General features: G+C 44.7%; 1 protein-coding gene across 3 annotated transcripts in view; it reads left to right on the top strand.

Annotated features, from left to right (window-relative positions):
• Slc22a16 (solute carrier family 22 member 16) overlaps positions 1–18,680 on the top strand; it is a 42,533-nt gene extending 23,853 nt beyond the window's left edge. For all 3 annotated transcript variants that reach the window (XM_048425440.3, XM_048425439.3, XM_048425441.3), the window contains exons 7-8: positions 8,429–8,519; positions 18,164–18,680. In XM_048425440.3, coding sequence (XP_048281397.3) covers positions 8,429–8,519; positions 18,164–18,499 — 427 coding nt within the window. In that variant the 3' untranslated portion in view covers positions 18,500–18,680. The remainder of the gene's footprint in view (positions 1–8,428; positions 8,520–18,163) is intronic.
• The last annotated feature ends 5,081 nt before the right edge of the window (positions 18,681–23,761 follow it).

The following is a 23,761-nucleotide window of genomic DNA, read 5'->3' as shown; positions in this document are numbered from 1 at the left end:
GACTCTGTAGACAGAGGTAGACAGATTTCTGTTCGTTCAAGGCCATCCTGGGCTACATGAGATTGAATAGGTATAAAAGAGAAACAGAGCTCACAGAAAGATGATCCCAGTACTTGGGATAAGACACCTTTAATCCTAGAGCTAGAGAGGTGGAGACAGGAGTGATATGACTGGGTGGAGACAGGAATATAAGGCAGAAGGAGACAAGAGCTAAGGGCAATCTGAGGTTTGGTGGAGACAGTTGCAGTCTGAGGTTTGGTGAAGGCAGAGTCTGGAGATATAGTCTGAGGACAGGATCACCCTTTCAGTCTGAGCATTGGTAGAGGAAAAAGAAATCTCTAGTGACTGGCCTCTCTGCTTGTCTTATCTTCAGCACTAAACCCTATATCTGACTCTGGGTTTTTATTACTAGTATCAGTTAGAATTCATGCTACAAGGAAGGGAGGGAGGGAGAGAGGTAGGAGAGCCAAGTATGCGAATATTTAATACAAATCATCTTTAACAATTCTCTAGGCTTCCCGAACATCTTAAGATTATTTGTGAAACTACTTACGCATGAATTCTCAGAAGAGTGTCACACTTTAATAAACTAGTTATTTACCAATGTGTATGACCTAGAAAAGATGAAGTACCACTGAATTTTTGTTGGCAGTGGTCCTTTGAGACAGACTCTCACACTGTACCCCAGGGTGAGCTAAACTTGTGGCAATCCTCCTGCCTCAGCTTCCTCACCAAATGCTGGGATTGCAAACATGAACAGCCATGCCTAGCAGTACCAATGACTCAAAAGATTCACGTGGAAAGCCATATCTATTGGACTGGTGATGCGGCTCGGTGGCAGAGCATCTGTGTTAGATTCAGTTCAAAGTTTTCCCCAGTGACACCCTTCATCTAGCAAGGCTCCACCTCCCCAGTCCCATATCTTCCTAAACAGTGCCGCAAGTCGGAGACCAAGAGCTCAAACAGAAGAGTCCACAGGAGATGCTTCCTATTGAAACCACAACATTCCTTCCTTGACCACAAAATGTTTATGGCCTTCTCACGATGTTTAGCCAAATCTGAAAAGTCCTTGTAGTCTTTAATATTCCCAACAGTGCTTAAAAGTCCAAAGTCTCTTTACTGCGACACACTGTAAAAACAAACACACAAGACCAAATTGTCTGCTCCCAGTGTATGGAGCATAAAGCGTCCATTTCCATCCCCAAAGGGAGAAATTGAGGCATAGTGAATTGAAAGATTGGACCAAAGCTAGCCTGAAATTCAGCTGAACAAATACCAAATCCTGTAGCTTCGTGCCCAGTTTCTAGAGACCCGTTTTCCAAAGCTTAGGTGGCTCCACCCATCCAGCATTGTCGCACGTGCAATGTCCCTCTCCTTTTCTTGTGCTGGCTCCACCCCTGTATGCAGCACTCCTTGGCAGATACCCCACAGCGCTGGCATCTCACAATCTTGCATCTTTCATGATTCCAAAATCAGAGTCATGGAAACAGTTCTGCTTCCAGCTGCGGATGGAGGCCGGCTACTGTGGACCATGGTTCCAGCCCCCTGCGTGTGCTCAAGCTGGTTGAAAACTTCCCTGACTGTTGCTTTCCAGGGGCAGAAATGCCCTGGGGCTCCCTGTCCACAAGCCTGGGATGGGGGCCTTGCCCTCAAGGTAATTTTTCCTGTTCCAGTGAAGAACAGGCAGCATCTCTTTAATACAGCCTCTTTCTTGGAACATGCCCTGGCCACAAGTGTAAGCTTCCTAAGTTATTTTCCTCTCTAAGCCGCACATTTTTGATTACTTTCTGCCCTATTTGTTGCTCATTTCAACTACAGATCTGCATAGAGTAACCGGTAATAACCTTCCACCCACTCAGTGTTATGCTGTCATGGAATTAGTCCATTATTTTTACATCTGGTTCCATATAAATTCTTAGAATATGAACAGAATGCAGCTAGATCCTTTGCTAAAATAGCACATGAAGCCCAGCTCAATTCTTATCCCCCCCTCAATTCCTGAGCTGGGCATCCTTCTCAGTTAGGGTTTCTATCACTGTGATGAAACACCATGACCAAAAGCAAAGTTGGGGAGAAAAGAGTTTATTTGGCTTACACTTGTGCATTGCTGTTCATCACTGGAGGAAGTCAGGACAGGAACTCAAACAGGGCAGGGTTCTGGAAGCAGGAGCTGATGCAGAGGCCATGGAGGGGCCTGCTTGCTGGCTTGCTTCCCATGGCCTGCTCAGCCTGCTTCTTAAAGAACTCAGGGCCATCAGCTTAGGGATGGCAACACCCATCATGGGCTGGTCCCTCCCCTGTTGATCACAGTTGGAGCCACAAGAATTATACAGTAAATGTACAGCAGACAGATTCTTAGACAGATCTACAAGTGTACAACTTATAGGGTATAACTTATGGAGAACCCATAAGTTCAGCAGAACTGCAGGAACACTTGTCTTTTGGATAAGTCACTGTGAATTCTGCAAAAAAAAAAAAAAATCTTGTGAAATGATGGCATTTCTCCCTTCAAAATGAGTTTCATTCTCCAAATACCACAGCAGTGTATCTTCCTCCTGCATGGGCAATGAAATGACCTTCCACGAGGCCTTAGAATGATAGCATCTCTCTTTGTTCTAACAGCCAAATTTACATAAATCCAATCCCCCCACAATTACCTTTGCTAACAGACCATATAGGAATTTCAAAAAGATAGGAGGACAGGTGCCAGACGAACAGGTCTGGGCATGGGTGCGTCCAGGGTTCGGGGACGTTTAGTAACTTGATCTAATGGCTGGGAGTGCCAGGTAGTAGCTCGTGGATGCTGACTCTTCATGAGTGTTGTCACTTGTTCCCGGATCACTGCCTTGTCAGGTTCTACCTGCCTTTTTATGATTCCGAAATCTTTATATCATCGTTCTTTCCTATGGAACTGTTGTAATTATGTCTGTAAAAACTAAAAACCTGGTGGAGGTCACCCCTTCTCCTCCTCTGTTATAGTGGCGTTTCATTTGTATTTTAATAAATAAAGCTTACCCAAAGATCAGAGAGTAAAACAACCCCACTGCTCAGCCTTACAGAAGAGGAAGTGTGATACACACCTTTAATCCAAGAAGTCACACTAGTTTGCAATAGAAACTGGTGGCGCATGTCTTTAATCCAAGTGGAGCATGCATTTAATCCCAGCCCTAGAGAGGAACGTAAGATGGGAGGAAACAGCTGCCAGGCACAGTTTCATTCTGAGATTCCTGGAGGCAGGATCACCATTTCAGACTGAGGTAGAGGTAAGAGCCAGTGACTGGCTGCTTTGCTTTTCAGATCTTCAGGTTGAACCCCAATTTCTCTCTCTGAGCTTTTATTAATTACACTTCATTTGGTGGCCAACATTTGGGGCACTAATTCATGAAAAAGCTGTTCACCTAAGACTTTTTAGCCACTAGCCCAAGCCAGAGCTGGGATTGCAGTTTCAGCTCTAGGAATTGAAACCCAAACTAAGCCACCTGGATTTGGGAGGAACATTAGTGCTCCTAGCTCCTGTCCACCGTGGCGTAGCTTCCTCTCCTGCTGTACCCGTCCTTGCTGCCACCCCATAGGGCACCCACATGACTTCCTGCAGCCTCTGTGGCTCCTGTAGTCCCATGACTTGGCCCCAGCCCCATGCATGTGTGGCTCTCATGTGGCTACCACAGCTTCCCCTGACTATTGCAATCCATGTGCAACTGCTTGCTATATGGTTGCTCCGTCTGATTCTCTTTAACAAAATTCTGTTCAGTTTGGTTTTGAGTTCTGCTTAGAAAATCTGCAGATTTTTCTGGTCCACATCGTTATTACACCTTAAAAGTCTCAACTAAACCATTGTTTTAACAGAGGTCAGTCATCTGCTAACTCTAATTTTTTTTTTTGCAATTTGTAAACCACTCCTAAGATAATTACAGATATATCTCCATCCAAGAATTTAATAACCTTTTTATTTCTATTATGGTTGGAATTCTGAGAGGTGTATGACCTGCCTGGGACTTACACATTCTTAGCCATAGCTGCTATCATTTTGATAATTCCTATTGTATCGTTAAAGAAATGATTAGATAGCAGAGTCAAGAGTGAAAAACTTTTAGAAATGATACAAACTTTACAGACTAGTAATGAGAAGTTGGATGAAAGGATTCATACCATTGAAAACAATAACCATAATTTGACAGATAAAATTCAATCCATGTCAGTGGATTATGAAACCTTATAGAATTGTACTGAGATTATCCAAAAGGATTCATATTGTTGAAATTGACAATGAAAATCTGTGAAAAAGTTATGGCAAGCTAGCAGACAGCACATCCCTCCTGAAAGGCAGTCTACATGCCATTCTCTCTAAGGGTGGAAAAATGTAAAAAGTTGGACACATGTACAGAATGAGAACCAGAAATTAATTGATTTGATGAAATTATTAGAAATATCCATGGTCAAGAGACTCAGACTTTATAAAAGATGGTGATAAAAAGATTTGAATCAATTGAGGAACTTGTCAGAACAGATAAGCAAAGAGAGGTTGCACAGGCAAAAGTCAATAGTAAAGATTTAGCATCACCAGTACCTCTCAGAGTCAGAGATGACTTACCAAGAGCTTTGGCTACTTATGCTGTTATTACCTCTGAAAATTCAGCAAATGCTCAATACCCAAAAGGATATATAGAATGTAAATGGAAACCTATATGTATGAAAGACCTAAAAGATGTTAAACAAGCAGTAGTATCTTATGCATGCATTCACCATATGTGAGGGAGTTGGTAAAGACATGGGCTTCAAGATATAAGGTTACTCCACACAACAGGCTGCAACTAGTCTCAGCTGTACTAGGCCATGGTCCACAGCTTCAGTGGAAGGGTTTTTGGAGAGATGAGGCTGAGGTCCTTGAAAATCAAGGTAGAGGCAGAGGGTTCAAGACTTCCCAAGACCAAATTCTTAGTGAGGGCCTTTATGCTAATCCAAATAGTCAAGCCACATACAATGAACACATATTGTCCCTATGCCATACAGCAGCCTTGAATGCTTTGCACAAGATTCAAGAACCAGGAAAAAGAATTGAATTGTATGCTAAGGTTATACAAGGCCCGAGAGGACTAGTTACTTTTTGCAAAGGTTAACTAAAGCTGTACAAATCTGAGTAGCAGATCCAGAAGTTAAATGAGTCGTTATTAAATTTCTGGCTTTTGAAAATGCTAACTTAGGATGCAAAAAGATACTTGGGCCCTTAAATGTCAGATCAGCACCAATGGATCAATGGATCCTACACACAGACAATGTTGTGTCCTTTGACTATAACACGTAAACTTGGGTAGGTGAAGTGATTTCCAAAGTTACAAAGAGACATCAAAATACAAAATTCTTTAATTGTGGGTGAATAGGCCATCTGAGAAGGAATTATAGACAGGGCATTCCTAGAAATATAGTTTCTTCTGGGGATCACCCTAATAGAAGACCTCAACCTCTGGTTATGCAGAAGATGTGGCAAAGGCCGACATTGCACCAATGAATGTAGAGCAAAAAGAGACAAACAAGGTAACCAGTTATCAGGAAACCCCTTGAGGACCCCCTCACAGGCCTCCACATCGAATTGGTCCAGTAATTCCCAGTCATTGTAAAGGACACACCTCCCCAGAAAAATTAGAAAATTCAATGTCTGTTATAAAAAACCGTGCTACTCTGAATGATAGAATAATCTTGGAGGATGAATGAAAATTCCAACAGAAAATAGTAAACATATTTTTGGTAGACTTCTATAAATGATAAAAAACCAAAGCTGAGAGTACAAATAAATAACATTATAATGGAAGGATTATTAGACACAGGTGCAGATGTGGCTGTTATTACTACAGAATCATGGCATCTGAATTGGCCTCTTCAGGATGCAGAGGTTCAATTCTTAGGAATTGGAACCCTATCTAAGGTAAAACAAAGCATGAGATGTGTTGAATGCGTGGGGCCAGAAGGACAGAGAGGAAGGCTAAGGCCATATGTGGTTAATATAGTAGTGAATCTATGGGGTAGTGATCAGTTACAACAATGGTATACCCAGATAAACATTCCTGCAGTCTCAGAAACATACAGTGTGGGGCGCTGCTTGACCAGCAAGCAGGAACGACCATGAAATCGAGAATTCTTCCCAAATCACAACTTTATTGGAGCCACTAGGTTGAAGGGGGAATGGGGGATGAGAGAGAGCGAAAAGCCAAGCGGCAGCTGCTTTTCTAGGGTGGAGAGGCTCAGACACTGTTCTGATTGGTGAATATCATTCTGCTGAAGCCCAGGGCCTCAGGACAGGCCAGGGAACCAAGTCTCAGTTATGCAAATACAGGCCAAGGCAACTTCAAAAGGATTTGTTTACCTCCAAGCTGCAGGACGCCAGCACCATTTGACAATGGCGATGTTCTGACGGCTCCTTACAATACAGCAACTCATGCTTTTTGGGAAGGATAATATAAGGTACTATAAACAATAGATACTGGTCATTCAGGCAGTACACAATCACAGAACAATAACTGGCAAACTCTCAGAGGTACCAACGGCTCTACCTTTAAAATAGGTGACAGAAAAACCTGTATGGGTTAAACAATGGCCTTTAACAATAGAGAAACTGCAGACTTTAGAATAGCTGGTACAGAAGCAATGAGATTCTCAGCCTATTGAAGAATAAACCAGCCCTTGGAATTCTCCTGTATTTGTTGTTAAAAAGAAATCTGGAAAATGGAAAACAGATCTAAGAGCTTGTTAATAAGGTGATTCAACCAATTAGCCCTCTGCAATTTGGAATTCCTTTGCCTTCCCTATTGCCTAAAGGATGGCCTCTTATAGTAACTGATTAAAAAGATTGCTTCTTCACTATACCTTTACAAGGAAAGGACAGAGAAAAATTTGCCTTCACAGTGCCTACTTATAAGAATTCTCAGTTTGCTAAAAGATATCAATGGACGATTCTCCCACAGAGAATGTTAAATAGCCCCATCCTATGCCAATATTTTGTGAGTCAGCCATTGGAAATGATACGTAAGCAATTTCCTGAATCTATAGTTTACTATTACATGGATGACATTTTGCTATCTGACCAAATGTAGATACTTTAGAAAGAATGTTTGAAGAAATAATGAAAATTTTGCCTCACTGGGGATTACAAATTGTTCCTGAAAAAATACAAAGAGGAGAGTCTATCAATGATCTAGGTTATAAAATCGGTTTGCAGAAAATTATGACACAAAAAATGCAAATTAGAAGAGATCTATTACAAACTCTTAATGACTTCTAAAGTTTGATAGGAGACATTTCCAATCTGCAGCCCACTTCTAGAATAAAACCTCATCAAATAATTCATTTAATCAAAACTTTAGATGGTGACAAAGACTTACATAGTCCCAGGGAATTACCAACTGAAGCTGATAGAGAACTGGCTTTGATTGAAAAGAAATTATCGGAGGCACACTGTAACTCATGTGAGTCTGAATCGTCACTGCATCATGGTCATATTACCCTCCAAATATTCCCCTACAGGAACTTTAATGCAAAGGGAAGATATTATCTTAGAATGGATCTTTTTACCACATAAACCAAGTAAAAACTTAAAAATTTATGTGGAAGAGGCCTCTGAATTAATTCTAAAAGGAAAATTGAGACTTTGTCAATTAGCAGGAATAGACCCAGCAGAAATTATAGTACCTTTTATATATTGTCCTCTTGAATTATATCCTGAGTCAAAGGGGAACCTGTACATCAGCCTTTACAACTTCAGATTATAAATGTAGCTCCAGGGGATCCAGCACCTGCCTTCTTCAAAAAATAAAATCTCAAAGGTTTATTTGACATTAATAGAGCAGTCTATAAACAAATATTTGGTTCTTTCAAGTTACCATACCCTACCCTTAACAAATCTGTCTAGTCCTTGACATTAAGCTGGGTCTGTATACCTACGGGCCTCATTTAAACAGCAGATTAAAGATGGTTTATGCCTTTCTTACATGCATGCTTGATGGGGAAAGCCTTGTTAACCAATAATCTTTAAGAGGTGGGTCTTAGTTAAGGCGTGGCTTTGCTGGGACCCAGGTAAAAAGGTGTGCACCTATGTGTGCACCCTCTCTGCACCTTTTCCTGTAGGATATTGCAGTGCTTGGATTTATTGTTTCCTGTTTAGTGAGTTTTCCCCTTATAATAAATGAAATGTAATTTTTTATCCTTAGCTAGCCTGGTTATTTCCACACATGCTCATATACACAATCATTTCACAATATGAAGGTAGAAGTCATGGTTGACTTGGAAAACATCTGACTTATTTCTGAATTTTATTGTTTCTCCTCATTGTGGGAGAGTGAGAAGGGGGTGGCGGGTGGTGAATCTGTCATCCTCGGCACCCCTTTGCTTTGCCTGTCCACTGTTGCTACCAGTGTCTTATTTCTTCTGGTGTTTTCAGGTGTTTGGCTGTGGGGAGCAGCAGCATGGTGTCACGACTGGCAAGCTTCATCATCCCTCTCACCAAACAAGTCTGGATCCCCCTGCCACAGGTCCTTATCACTGTCTAGACACTGGGATAACCAAGAGGTGGGGCAGCCAATAGATACTGAAATAGCAGAGAGGTAGGGCAGCCAACAGACACTGGGATAGCAGAGAGGTGGGGCAGTCAGTAGACTCTGGGCTAGCAGAGAGACGGGACAGCCAATAGACACAGGGATAGCAGAGAGGCAGGGAATCCAGTAGACTCTGGGATAGCAGAGAAGCAGGGCAGTCAATAGACTCTGGGACAGCCAATAGACTCTGGGCTAGCAGAGAGACGGGACAGCTAATAGACACAGGGATAGCAGAGAGGCGGGGAATTCAGTAGACTCTGGGATAGCAGAGAAGCAGGGCAGTCAATAGACTCTGGGCTAGCAGAGAGACGGGACAGCCAATAGACTCTGGGCTAGCAGAGAGGTGGGGCAGCCAATTCTGCCATTTCTGGTTTTATTTTTGGAGACCAATATAACCATTGTATAACAGAGTTTTGTTGAAACAGGAGAGCTCATTATTGGGTAAGTAGGGGAGTGGGGGTGGCTGACTGACTTCAGTCCCTCTGAGTTAATATCCCACTCTGCCCCTAGCCTGGAGCCACCAGCACTTCAGCAGGAGAAGCTCCACCTTGTGTCAGCTCTCAGGCATCTGCCCCACCACCTAGCTCAAACCTTGCCTCTGCACTCCCATAGTGGGCCTCTTGCCCTGGGACAATCTTGGAGGTTGCCTGCTCCCAGCGGTGCCTTGAGGGCTTTTCATGGACGAGGCTACCCACTGGAGTTCTTGTGGCCGTGGCCGTGTGAGCTGTTGGCTTGGGTTTGGAGAGGGAGAACAGCTGTGTTCAGAGCTACACAGAGGAACAGAGAGGCTGGGAAGTGGGTGAGTCATACCTGGGTGCCCCTGGCCCTTCCGATCAGGAGGAATATGGAGCTGGGGAGGACGGAGAGCAGGTACGGGTGTGCACGACACTGCATTCCAGCGACTTGGGACCCTCAGCATGATGGTCTCTTTCCCCCAGGTGCTCTTTGCAGTTGCCCCTCTACACTCCTCAGCCTTTTAAAGCACCACTTCTTTTTCTGCCTGCTCCTTTCTCCAAGACTCCAGCGAGCCCAGCGAGCCTCTCCTACACTCTGCTATGTTCTCTCCTCTCTTCCAAGCTGCAGACACATGTTGTTGCTAGCCTTGTGACTATTCTGTCTGTATATCATTGGAGCTGGTCAGCAATTTAAAGTTCATCCTCCTCCTGTCTTACACTTTTAGTCAAGGATAGTGACCTCAAGCACACTTGGACATGGCCTCTGTGTGTGTGTGTGTGTGTGTGTGTGTGTGTGTGTGTGTGTGTTTGCATGCGCGTGCAGGTGCATGTGAACTTTGTGTGTGTGTGTGTGTGTGTGTGTGTGTGTGTATGTGTATGTGTAGTGTACATGTGTACATGCATATGTGTGCAGAGGCCAGAGGTCACCCTCACGTGTTCCTCAGGAACCACTCGTCTTTGTGGCAGTATCACCCATTACCCGGGCATTACCAAGTAGTTTAGGCTGGATGGGCAGCAGCTCCCATGGATCTGCCCATCTCTGCCTCCCCAGCGCTGGCAAGACAAACATGCCCTAATACCTCTAGTCTTTCTATGTGGGTTCTCAGGAGCAAATTGAAGTCTGTGCGTGTGTAGAGAACATTTTGTTGACTGTGCTTTCTCTTCAGCTCCATACTAGCGTATTTTTGTAAGAAACACTAGTGTGACCTCAGAAGAAAGCAGTGTGGAGTCCCGCCTGTGTCATCTTGTATGCACAAGTGGAATGTGGATTTTTCTCTGGGAATCAATGGCCTTTTGGAGTGTCATCCACCTCCCGGGATCAAATGCTCAGTCCGGTCTGCTTCTGTTACTGGAGCCCAGCCTCTTTCACCAGATGACTCTGACCTTTGGTCAGTGTGGCTTGCCTTTCTTCTACTCTGGATACATGGGCAGCGGCTCTTAGTTGGGGACTATCCTGTACTTAAATATTAAAGTAAAGTGGTGGGCACAGAAAACATGATAAGGGAGGTGAGTTACTTCTAAGCTCCAAATTGTGCAGAGTGAAAAGCATTCACTAGGGTACAAAATAAATCATGAAGACGATCGGATGAGTTAAGTGGAATTGGTCATCCCTGCCAATAATTGCCTAGTCTAGTGGTGAAGAGATGAGAATTAAGCAGTACGCCATGTTGGTGAAAATCGATGCCCACAATTACAGTGGTACAGGAAACACTACACTAAGTACCACACTCTTAGTGATCAAAGTGACTTTGAAGTCATTGATAGCTTGCCAGAACAGACTAGAATAAAGTTAGCTATGCAAGTTTCAAGTACAATAAGACCCAGGAAGAGTTGTTTATAGAAAAATGAAGAATATGGCCACCTAGTGTGCAGAGGCATTCAGGGAGCATACACTACCCATATCAAGGCTTGGGGTTTTGTGAAAGCATCTCCTTTAAACTAGCACTTTGTACCTTAGAGGAAGGGAGGGTGGGAAAGAGGGAGGGGAGGGAGATCAAAATATCCTTTAAAACAAGCAGCCAAACTCAAAAAACAAAGACAGACAAATCCATAAAAGCAAACTGCTATAAATTCACACAAAAAAATTAATTAATTGTATGGGAGGATATTTGCAAGGGTGTTTTAAGGGCTATAGAATAAAAAGGATCTTTCATTTAACAGATGCTTAGGTGGACTTAGTTTTAAGTGCTTTGCTGATGCTAATTTTTGTGTAGAACAGATATATTGTTTCCTTTCTTTACAAGCAAGGAGAAAGACTTGCAGAAAATAATTATTAACCTGGGTCTATCATCATAAAGGAGCCAGAGTATGGTGTCTTGAATAAGATAGCCCTGTTGCAGGGTATGAGTTAAAGATGTGTTATCATCTGTTTATGCTGTGGAACATCTGTTGAATGATGCAAAGATGTGTTGCATTCCTTTATGTTTTTAAAGTAATAATAAGTTTTTGTGCGTGTTTATCTGGGAGATTGGTGGTGGGCCCCAAAAGAGTAAAAGATTTTAAAAAGTAACCATCTTTATGGCGTCCATAGGCTCTTAATATTTGAATGCTTGGTCATCAGGGAGTGGCACTATTTGAAGGATTAGGGGTGTGGTCTTGTTAGAGAAAGCATGTCGCTGGGGCTGGGCTTTGAGGTTTCAAAAGCTCAAGCCAAGCTCAATGTCTCACTCTTCCTGTTGCTTACATAAAGATCTGGATGTAGAACTCTTAACTGCTTCTACAGCTCTATGTCTGCCTGTGTGCCACATGTTCCCCACCATGATGATAATGGACTAAGTCTCCAAAACTGTAAGAAGCCCAAATTAAACGCTTTCTCTTATAAGAGCTGTCATTGTGATGGTGTCTCTTCATAGCAATAGAACAGTGACTAAGACAGAAGTAGGTACCAGGGAGTTGGGGTATTGTTGTGACAGGCCTGATCATGATGCTTGTTGGCAGAATGTGGACTTTGGATTAGGAATGCAGTTGGACACTTTAAGTAGGGCTTAGTGGGCCACACTAGTAGGAGTGTGGAAGACAATGTTGCTGAGAGCAATGTGTAGTTTTTTTTTTAAATTCTTTTCTCTTTGCTCTTTTGGGGGCCCACCACCAAGCTCTCAGATAATCACATGGAGGCTTATTCTTTCTCATGAATGCCTGGCCATAGCTTGATTTATTTATAGTCAGCTTTGCTTAAATTATCTGTCTATCTTTTTCCTCTGGGTTTTTATTTTTCTCTAGTCTATATACCTTTATTTACTTCTTACTCTGTTGCTTGCTGAATAGCTGGGTGGCTGTCCCCTGATGTCCTCCTTCTATTTATTCTCTCTGCCTGCCAGCCCTGCCTATTCTTTCTTACTGCTGAGCTATTGGCTGTTCAGCTTTTTATTAGACCAATCAGGTGTTTTAGACAGGCAAAGTAACACAGCTTCACAGAGCTAAAGAAATGCAACATAAAAGTAAGCAACACATCTTTACATCATTAGATGTTCCACAGCAAAAACAAATGCAAAACATCTTAAAATAATATTCCACAAAGCAATGCATATTATAATGGTCCAGCTCAAGAGGTTTCAGATGGGAAAAAATTAGTGGGTGGTCTCTCTTCTTGTGATATTTTGGTGATGAATGTGGCACCTGAGGATAAATGGAAGAGTTTTGGATTAATGGTGTTGGCAGAGGAGATTTCAAGACACCCTCGTATTCACTGTGTCTCATGGTTGTTACTGACCATTCTTAAGTAGATCTATAAAGAAAAGGAGCAAACTGAGCAAGAAAGAATACAAAATGTACAGTTTGAGGAGAAAAGGAGCACCAAGAAGTGTAATGGAGCTAAATCCAGTACTTAAAGAGATAAAAAGTTTAAAGAAAAGCCCAATGCTAAATGGAATAAAGGGAGTGGTGACTTCAGAGCAAGACCCTACCCAACTAAGCTTCCAACTTGTAAAAAGGAATTAAATGAAAATTAAAGGAATTAAATGAAGGAAATCGTCTAAAATAGAAAACTGATGAAAATGTATTTGAATGAGATGAAGTTGTGAAGGTGAATCCTGGATTGTGTTGGAGATGCCAGAGCCATAGAATACCTTCCAAGGAAAGCTGCTAACAGGGAGTAGAACCAGCCCAAGAGAAAGGTGCATTACAGTGAGCAAAGTTAGAAGGAGGTGAAGGTCCAAAGAGCTTTTTGACATCAGACATGGAGATAACAGAGTGTAGAGTTTGCTCAACTTGTTTCCAGTCTTGCTCTGGTCCAGTATTTCCTCACTATGCTCCCTCTCCTCCATTTTGGAATGATAATGTATATCCTCTGCTGTTATATGTTGAAAGTATGTGATCTTCTTGGTTTTGATGTGTGAGGTTACAGATTGCCATGAGTGTCAGAAGAAACTTTGAGTGTTGAGACTGGGATCAACTATGGGAACTTTTACAGTTGGACTGAATATGGTTTTATATTATGGCATGGCTACATGTAGAGGCAAGATGTCTTGTGCACACAGATAAGCTCTGGAGTGTTGCCCGCACTTTTCTGTGAATACCCAGACCTCGGAACAGGCGCACGCTTTCCCGAACCAAGTCCACGAGAATGGATTAATATCCTAAGGGTTGAAACACACAGACACAAGGAGACCTGCTCATTCACCAAAGAGTAAATGGCAACTTTATTAAACTCAAGTCGGGTATATATACTAGGGGGCAAGGGGGCAAAAGGGCAGAGCCCCCTCCCATCAGGAGCAGTGGAAGAGGATGACAGGTGCCCGGCGCCCAAGGCCAGAAGCAGCTGCGGGAGGCAGGTGTGGCAGGCATATAGGGCCTGCGGCTGGAACCTTGATTACAGGTGGAATTACCATAACAAAAGAGGGCCAAGTTCTTTCTAAGCTAAACCCTCAGGCCGGCCAGCGCAAGTGCAGAAGAGCCTGGGAGCCAGAGGTCAAACGGCCCTGCAAATCGTCAGGAACAAAAGGGGGAAAGACCTGTGTACCTACACTGGAGAAGCCAGGAAGGTTACACACACAGCTCACCTCTTCAGTGGAGTAGGATGTAGCTGATCTTCCTGGAATGCCTGGAATGGTGTAGTTTTACAACCTGGTGATCCTTTATCGTCTGATGAGACAGGCTCTGCCCATATCATCCTGAATTTATGGTTTTACTTATCCTAGACCCTTCTCCCTAAATCTTGAGCATTGCTTTTAGACCATAAAACCCATTCTTATGAGTGATATCACAAAAACCTTTGGACCAGGCCAGTCCTGACTTCCACAGGCATTCTGTTTACTTGGGTTATTCTCCCTAGACCCTTATCTTGAGCATGTGTGCTTTGCTGAGAATGTCAATGCAAACATTTCTTAAGCGTTGTTGCACTCATGGGGATGAGTTAATTGTTATCTGAATACTTTTTTTCTCAAAATTGTGGTTGTACTTAAATATGGCTAAAATGATCTGGGCCAGGCTCTAGAGTCCAGATCCAGTGCTGGCTACAATAAAATTGGGCTGAGCTGAGTTTCATTCTTACCTCACTCTGATCCTTTATCCCTGCCTGCTGTAAAGCCTGCAGGGGAGCTCTCACAGCTACAGGTCTATGGGGGCCAGAGAGTGGGATGTGGTAAGTTGAATAAGAACAACCCCAAAGTCTCATTGTTTGATTGCTTAGTCATCAGGGAGTAGTGGTTCTTGAGAAGGATTAAGAGGTGTGTCCTTGTTGGAGCAGGTATGGCCTTGTTGGAGGAAGTGTGTCACCAGAAACTGTAAACAAGCCCCAATTAAATGCTTTCTCTGGTAAGAGTTGCCTTGGTAATGGGGTCTCCTTATGACAATAGAACCCTGACTTAGACATAGAGCTTGGACTCCAGCCCACACACTGTGTCTCTGTTACATTAAGTCAACCAAACAGAGATTGGTGCTAAAGGGAAAGTGGCTGCAGTCAGTTCCTCCTTCCCTTCTTGCCCTTCTCCTAGACAGCGTCTGGCTGCAGGGACTCATCCATGTTTACAGGAGCCTATTGTGAATGTGCCTTTGTGGGTACAATAGAGTCTGCCTGCTCTGTGGAATGCGTTTTACAGCATGATTACTTTTCCCATTCAGTTTGTTCACTGATATTAAATTGGTTGGGGAGCCAGTGTCTTCACTAAAACACTAACTGAGAAGCTTTTATTTTCTTCTTTGAAGAGGATCACTTGTTTTGGTGCTTGTGTTATTGGCCATTACTTAATTGAACAAAGGGTGACCAATGAATTCATTTTTCTGTGCTCATAGGCTCACTTGGCAAGTTGTTGCTGTTGTTGTTGTTGCTATTTTTAAGACAGGAAAAAAATTATTTCAGCTCACAACTTCAGAGGGTTCGGTCCGTGGTCATTTGGTCCCGTGCACTTTGGTGGTATGTGGTGGAGGAGGTACTTCTGGTTGGGCAGGGAGCAGAGAAGGCAGCAATTGGATCTTCAGTGTTGATGTTAAAGTAACCACCCTGCTAGGTAAAACAGAACAAGAACGAAAGAGACAGCCTGTATCCTAAGGTTTCCAGTCGGGGGAGACTGCAGTAGAGCTAAGATTGCCTGCCAGAGATATAGCTGGAACACGGGGCATGGGAGAGAGCTGCTAACCCAAGCTAGGTTCAGAGAGGCTTCCTGCAGGAAGGGACGTTGTCTGTATACAGGGACACACACACACACACACACACACACACACACACACACACACACACACACACCAGGCACAAGGAACAGAAAAGCAGAGCCAGAGAAGATGTCAAATAGTCCAGAAGACTGGGAAAGTCATATATCCCCAGTGTCTGGTGGTTCTTGGTGACCTGGTGGCTGTCTGAGGCCAGGAGGAGTCACTGTAAGAGCTGGAGGGATCCCAGGAGAAGAGCCAGTGTGGAAGAAAGACCTGTCAATGTGATGTGGGCAGGGTGTCTGTCCCATGGCTAGGATGAGGCCCTGAGGTGGGTACTCCTCCCGTGCACAAGCTCAGAGACACAGAGCACAGGAGCAAAGATGTTAAGATGTGGTAGAAAGAGGAAACCAGGAGGGGGCTGAAGGGATCAGTGTGTGGGGGAAGGGCTGACGAGCTGCAGAGGCCCAGGACCAGGAAAATTCAGAAGGGGGACACAGGAGGACCCTGGGACAAGGTGGGCAAGGGAAGCCAAACACATGTGCTGCTTGGTAGGATGTCACAGCAGAACTGGCAGAGCCTGAGACAGTAACAACGACAGCTGTATGTATGGATTGTTTATGATGAGCCGGGCGTGTTCTGAGCCTTACTTACATCAGTACCTTATCAGTCCTTGCGGGCAGGAACTACCCTCTCTGTGTGTGCTGTGTTCCCGGGAGTGCATGCTCAGGGACTTGGGTATGTGGAGGTCAGAGGTCGTCACCAAGTGCCTTCCTCAACTGTTCTCCACCCTCTAAAGACGTTGTTTGTGGGTGTATGATGTGTGCATATGGGCACATGCACCACAGCCAGTATGCAGAGGTCAAAGGGCAGCTCTGTAGGGCCAGTTCTCTCCTCCGGCCTTTACGTGGGTTCTGGAAATTGGGCTCAGGTTGTCAGCCTTATGCGGCAAGCACCTTTACTTGCGGATCCACTTTGCTGGCCCTCTGGGTTGTGTTTTGAGACAGGGTCTCTCTCTCTGGATCTTACTGCCTTGCCTAGGCTGCCGGGCAGTGATCCAGGGATCCAGCTGTCTCCAGTTCCTGAGGGCTGGAATGGCGGGTGCCTGCTACCCCCGCTGGCTTTTTATGTGCGTTAAGGATCTGCCCTCCAGTCCTCATGCCTGTGCGGCAGGCACTTTATTGACTGAGTCATTTCATCAGCCCCAGTGGATGCTGTCCTTAGTCCCATCTTACAGACAAGGAAACCGAGGGGTAAGTGAGGGACTAGAGTCTGACTAGAATGGAGGAATTTGTCCGACCAGGAGGCTGGAGAGGTAGGAGCCTGCTGGGTGTTTTTGAAGTTTGTGGGGTGGCGTGAGTTTTGGGGGCAGCAGGATGGAGGAAAAATAGGGGACTTGGGGGCTTGTCTGCTGTCTGGCCTGCAATTATCGCTACATGGCATGGTGAGAAAGTTTGCCCGGGATCCCAGAATTCTGGAGATGTAGGCAGGAGGAGTGTGAATTTGAGACTAGCCTAGACTGAACAGTGAGATACCATCTCAAAAACATGGAACTTTTCCGGGAAACCGGCTGCACACTTCCTCACAGTGACATGCATGCGGCAGTTCATTTTCATTGTCTTTGTCTTCTCTCCCCCTAATCTCTGGATTCTAACTCATTGAAAGTTTCATTTATTTATTTGTTCCTCTACCTCATCATTTACTGGTGTGATGGCTAAAAAGACTCTATGTTTACCATCCATCTTGGTACCCACTACCTGTTTGTCTCTGACTCTGGTCCCCGAAAGACAAATTCCCAGTAACCCTGACTCAATGACCCACACCCAGAGATGTATGGCCGTGACCATTTACTTGTTATGTAGTGGCTGGCTGCTTTCTGACTCTATAACCTGCTTATGCAGACACTCAGGTTGCCTGACTACCTAATCTTGGCAAAGTAAAACAGCTTTTGGCTTGCTTGAGTGAATACGCAAAGTGTTTTTGTGTTTGTCGCCTTTAAAAACCCTTCCCTCACCCCACTTCTCTTGGCAACCTTGTTTGGCCCAGGATTGTTATCCTGCTAGCAGTAATCAACAAATCCTTTAATTATAATTGGATTGAGCCTATGGTCTTCTCCCAGGGGTCAGGAACTCCCAACCACTGGATGATATGGCAGGGCAGATGAACTCGGGGCTCAGCACCTGGTTTCTGTACACTCTGGGGTCTAGAAAGAAATGGAGGGTTTTTTTTTTTTCTCTGCCACAGCTCCTAAGGCAGAGGCTGCAAGGGAACTAATGCATGCAAGCGGGAGCTGGAGCTTTTTGGCCAGAAACCCTCCGTGGTTTGTGAAGGACTGAACTGAGATTAAGTCTTGATGGTGCTAAAATGAACTTCCACCCAAGCGCAAGTAACCTAAAGACACTAACTTTTAATGTCAACCCCAACTCTGTTGTCCTCTGAGGAAAGGGTCCAGTCTGTTCTTCTTCTCTGAAGGGTCCCTTTCTTGTTTGTGTGCCACTTACTGTCATTGTTATTTATTTATTTATTTTGTAACATTTCTTCTAGATTTTGTTTTGGATTCTGGCCATACTGAGTGGACTGTCGTCGCTGAGGCTCCCGGAAACCCTCAACAAACCCTTGGCATCTACCTGGGAGACAACTGAACAACAGGCGCCAGAAAACAAGGCCGACGCAGACGAAGCCCCTCCCACAGCCGAGAAGGGCGGTTCAGACGAAGCCCCTCCCACAGCCGAGAAGGGCGGTTCAGATGAAGCCCCTCCCACAGCCGAGAAGGGTGGTTCAGACGAAGCCCCGCCCACAACTGAGACCCCTGCAAAGGAAAACAGGAAAGTGATGATCCACCCAAAGCTGAGAAGCCTGCGACGGAAAAGACGGAAGTGATTAATCTGGGGGATCCTGATGGTGATCAATAAGTCTTACATGGCACCCAGCACTTGGGATGTTGACGTCTGCGACTTTCTGTTAGAGAGGTCCTGGGTATCTGCATAAAATATGTTGTGAGAAAGTTTGAAACAATTGTTTTGTAAAAGTCAGTGAAATATAAACCGGTATGAGAATTCTAGTTCTTTGAAGCCGTGTTGCTTTTTTGTTCCTCATTGACTTTTCTTTGCGTTGGTTTCCCTACCCACCTCCTGCCGTCACACAGGTTTGAGAGATGATGGTGTGGGCATCTCCATGGGTACCAGTGCTCCTGAACCCAAGGACCACCAGCTAGGAAGGGGGTACGTGAGAAGTTTTCTTTCTTCTTCTTGCTCCATCCTCACCTCTTTTGTCTTCTTTCTTTTCTTTTTGTTTTTTTAAGAACAGAGTATCACACTGCAACCCAGACTGGTTCCAAGCTCACGGCAATTGTCTTGCCTTGCCTCTTGAGTGCTGGCATTTTGAGTATGACATGCCACACACCAGGCTTTATGAGTTGTTTTATTTAGAAAACAAAACCCTTTAAATTCTGATATTCTTTCCTTGTTTGTGATTCTCCCTCACAAAAGCCTTGTTAAGGGATGCTTCCCTTCATAATGAAACCATAAGAAGCCAGAATGACAAAAGGATGATTGCTTTCCAGCACACTTGAAGGTGCAAACCAGTATGCTTAGGTTTGGGCCAGTTATATCTGCCAGGGCCCAGGATTTTTTAGTCCAATATTTTAGTTTTCTTCCCAGAGTTACAACATTTTCTCTGGAGGTTTATTTGACAGTATGGAGAAATGGCGGTGCGCACACGTACGCATTGTGTAGTTAGCCCAGCATTCGGGGAGATTGACTTTAGGGTCCATTTGGCTCTGTTGCCAATATTAGCTCGTGTGTCTTCCTGTTCTCTTAAGAGATCATATATGGGGGCTGGAGAGATGACTTAGGAGTTAAAAGAACTTAGTGCTCTCGCAGAAGACCTGGGTTTGGTTCCCAGCACTCACAATGCTGCTAACAACCATCTGGAACTCAGGATCCAGGTGACCCAGTACTCTCTTCCCATCTCCCTGGGCACAGCATGCAAGTGGTGTGTGGACAGATGTGGAGGCCAAACAGCCATACACATAAAATAAAGATCAATAAATCTTAAAAAGATTTCTCATTATAATATAACTTTTAGTTTATTTTTTAATTTTTATTTACTAAAAATTGTCTCTTCAGCCTCACTTTATTCTAAGGTCTGTTAAAATTAGCTTAACATCTTGGACATTGCAATTACTAATGATTTTGTAACCTTATCTGTGAATGCATTTCCGATTTACCAAGCATTTCTCTTGGGCGTGGCTGTTTTTCTGATTATGACTTCATCATAAGTTTACTCTTTGTTTGTATCACCTTGTGTTTGAGAACTGATGAAGGACTGTGTATGCAGAGCTAAGTCTGAGAATCAACTATGTGGAATTATAAGGAATTGCTAAGGGAAATAAAGGGGCCATTTGACCTGAATTATTTAAACATTTTATATTAATCCAGTTCCTGGGATAACCGTTTAGTTCCTCATCTGGACTTTACCCTTGTAAAATAAAAGGTGAAACAAAACAGGCCGTCTCTCCTCTTATTAAATAAGCAAAATGAAACAAACGGGACATGAAGAGAGAGGAACGTCCCAGGGTTTCCACTGCTATGATAAAAAACGCCGTGGTCTGAAGTCACCTGGGAAGAAAGTGTTTGTTTCAGAAGAAAGCGTTTGTTTCAGCTTACAGTTCCCATCACTGAGGGAAGTCAGGACAGATGCTCAAGCAAGGCAGGAACTGGGAGGCAGGAGCTGATGCAGGGCCCATGGAGGCTGCTGCTTCCTGAAGGCCTCGTTTTCACTCAGCCTCTGCTGGAAAGACCTCATTTCCACCTGTAATTTACATTCTGGGGACTTTGGATTCCAACACAGGGATTAGGGGCTTTTTTTTTTTTAATATTTTATTGCATCATGTCTCAGTCAGCCTGGGCTGCAATATAAAATGTAAACTGGCTGGCTGAACCATCAGTGAGTTATTTATCACTGTTCTGGAAGGTACAAAGCCCGAGATGAAGATGCTGACAGAGCATGCGTTATGAAGTCTCCTTCCGTATCCTACAGATGAATGACATTTCGCTGTGTACTCACTGGAGAATGTGAGAGCCACCACTATCTCATTTTACAAAGTGTCCATACTCATGACCTCATGAACCCCAGTAACCCACCATGTTCCCAGTCACGTTGGGAGTTAGGACTTTGGCAATGCATTCTAAGGGACACATTTATTCAGGCCAGGGCATCATCTGTTTTCTGCACCAACCAGTATCTAGTCCAGATGATGCAAAGCAACCTGGAAACCATTGAAGATCTTTTCAAGGGTTGAACACATGAACCAGTTACAAAGTGCAGAGAGGACTGACAGAATACACTGGAGTAGGAAATGTTGCCTGGAGACCAAGAAAGCTACTCACACTTGGGCTGGAGCCTGCTAGCCTGTTGTGCTTTTACTGCCAATGCTGGAAACGCACTTCTGTCGCTGACCTGGGGCCCAGAGGCCCACACCGCCCTGCTGCTAATGAAGCTGCAATCATGATTTCAGCTTGAATTAAGCTGAAGTTTTCAGATTAATTTAGGGAAAATGGAATCTTTGTTCTGCCTTTAATTCTTCTATTAACGATGTGTTCTCTCTGAGTCTTAGGGTTGCTATTACTGTGATGAAATACCATGACTAAAGACACGATGGGGAGGAAAGGGTTTATTTGGCTTATGTTTCTGTATCACTGTTGTTCATCAAAGAAAGTCAGGACAGGGCAAGAACCTGAGGCAGAAGCTGATGCAGAGGCTGTGGAGGTGCTGTTCACTGGCTTGCTTCCCATGGCTTGCTCAGGCTCCTTCCTTCCTTCCTTCCTTCCTTCCTTCCTTCCTTCCTTCCTTCCTCCCTCCCTCCCTCCCTCCCTCCCTCCCTCCCTCCCTCCCTCCCTCCCTCCCTCCCTCCCTTCCTTCCTTCCTCCCTCCCTTTCCTTCCTTCTGTCTTTCTGTCTTGTTTTTCGAGACAAGGTTTCTCTGTCAGAAGAAAAGTCCAAAGACAGCTTTGGAGCCTGTCCTGGAACTTGTTCTGTAGACCAGGCTGGCCTCGAACTCACAGAGATCCACCTGCCTCTGCCTCTGGAGAGCTGGGATTAAAGGTGTGCACCACTACTGCCCACTCAGGCCGGTTTCTCATAGAACCTAGGACCACTTGCCCTGATGGTCCTAGGTTAGATGAGAAATAGATGGCACCATCCCCAGTGAGCTGGGCCCTCCCTCATCAATCGCTGTGTTAATCACTAATTAATAAAATGCCCTACACTTTGACCCTACAGAAGTACTTTCTCATTTGTGGTTCCCTCCTTTCAGATGACTCTAGCTTGGGTCACACTGTTTTCATGGGTTATCCTTTAATGTCTCTTATGAAACACAATTTCATTCAAAAAGGTCTTGCACATTTTTTGGTAATATATGCTATATGAAATTCATATATGTATGTGAATGATATATTATTGCGTGAGAATGTCATACATACTTAGGCTATGATTTGATCAGATCCACCCATGGCCCCTAACTCTTCCCCTATGCCCTGCCCAGTTTTCCTTCTCGACTTCACTTCTTTTATTAGGTCCACTGCGTTTGCACAGAGCTCCTGGCCTGTGGGTATGCGCATGGGCATAGGACCACCTACATTCCTGAGGAAAGTGTGCTCTCCCTCCCACTGCAACAACTGCCCACAGCTCCTCAGCAAGGGGCGGAGCTTCTAAGGCTTCTCTCCCATCCATGCTGGGAGTTTTGGGCCATTGGATCTTGTGCAAATCTCTGTATGCAGTGACAGTCATTTGAGATTGTGTTTGCAAAGGCCCTGTGGCCATGCCCAGAAAATACTGCTTATCAGCAGACATCCACTACCTCTGGGCTCTTACGATCTTTCTTCACTCTTAGGATGAGCCCTAAGCCTTGTGTGTGTGTGTGTGTGTGTGTGTGTGTGTGTGTGTGTGTGTGTGTGTGTGAAATGTGATATACATGTCCCATCTGGGGCTGAGCACTTTCTAGCCCCCTTTTCTCTGCATGCTCAGCAGTTGTGAATATTTTTATTAATTGCCATACACTGCAAAGAGAAGTATCACTGGTAAGGGCTGAGCGATGTACTAGTCTATGACTATAAAGATAAGAACACAGGGAGCAGTTTAATACCGTTCCCATTAGTAGACTAACAGTAGGAGGTTGTCTCCTAGGGTCGAGGATCTACACAGCCATGGGTTCTTGGCCCGGTTAACTGTAGTAGGCATAAGTTCCATCTTGTGTAATGGCATATCCTTCCAGGCCAGTATCATTGTAGCTTGTGGGGTTCACAGCTGGGTAAGACTATTGGGTATTTTCCTCCCCCAGTGGTGAGCACAGCCCCCTCCAGCAACAAGAAAGCAGGGCAGTGGGGATGAAGCTTCCAAGTTGGTACCAGCTTAATTTCTCCATTTTCTATGACTCAGTTATGTGGAGTCTTTAGCAACAGAGCCTTACCATAAAGTTCTGAAGGGCACTGAAGAGCAATGGTCACAGCCTATAATGTTTGAAGTGATACATGAGGCCCTATTGATCAACAGTTCAAAAAGATGGAAGCCCCCTACAGCAAGCAGATTAGAGGGCTCTGCCCCTTGGCTGTGCAAGACAGTGGAACTGGCCCTGGTGGTGTGAGCGTGAATCAGACCGAGGGCCTGAGAAGAGACCTGACTGGGCAACTTGTGACAGGCTATCTTGCTGCAGGCTGCGATGGTGGACTGGCTGTGGCAGTACTGGAGAGGGTGCCCGGTGTGTGTGTGTGTGTGTGTGTGTGTGTGTGTGTGTGTGTGTAAACCTGTGGGGGGTAAGGGTAGGGAGTGTAGACAATAGAGGGAAGCTGATAGGCAGACCAGTCCAGCTGACATCCAGGCCCAGGACCAGGGCTGTGGGTTGGCCCACCCCAACATCCACCTCATCTGTGTGAGCCATTGGAGCAGGACAGGGGTGGGAACCTTTAGATCCAGGTCTGTGGAGTCTCCTTGACACAGGAGATCCAGGGGTCTGAGGAGCCAGGGCTGTGGGGTCTCCATGACACGAGAGATCTAGGGCCCAGGGAGCCAGGCGAGAGCTCATTACTGATGGTGTGGCGGAGGAGAGAAGCCTCAAAGCAGACCGGTGATGCCAGGCAGTCGGCTC

This window comes from Myodes glareolus, chromosome 1, assembly GCF_982192425.1.
Source record: "Myodes glareolus chromosome 1, mMyoGla1.1, whole genome shotgun sequence".
Taxonomy (NCBI): domain Eukaryota; kingdom Metazoa; phylum Chordata; class Mammalia; order Rodentia; family Cricetidae; genus Myodes; species Myodes glareolus.
Note: the sequence above shows the minus strand (reverse complement) of the source record. Positions and strands in the feature narration are given on the sequence as shown.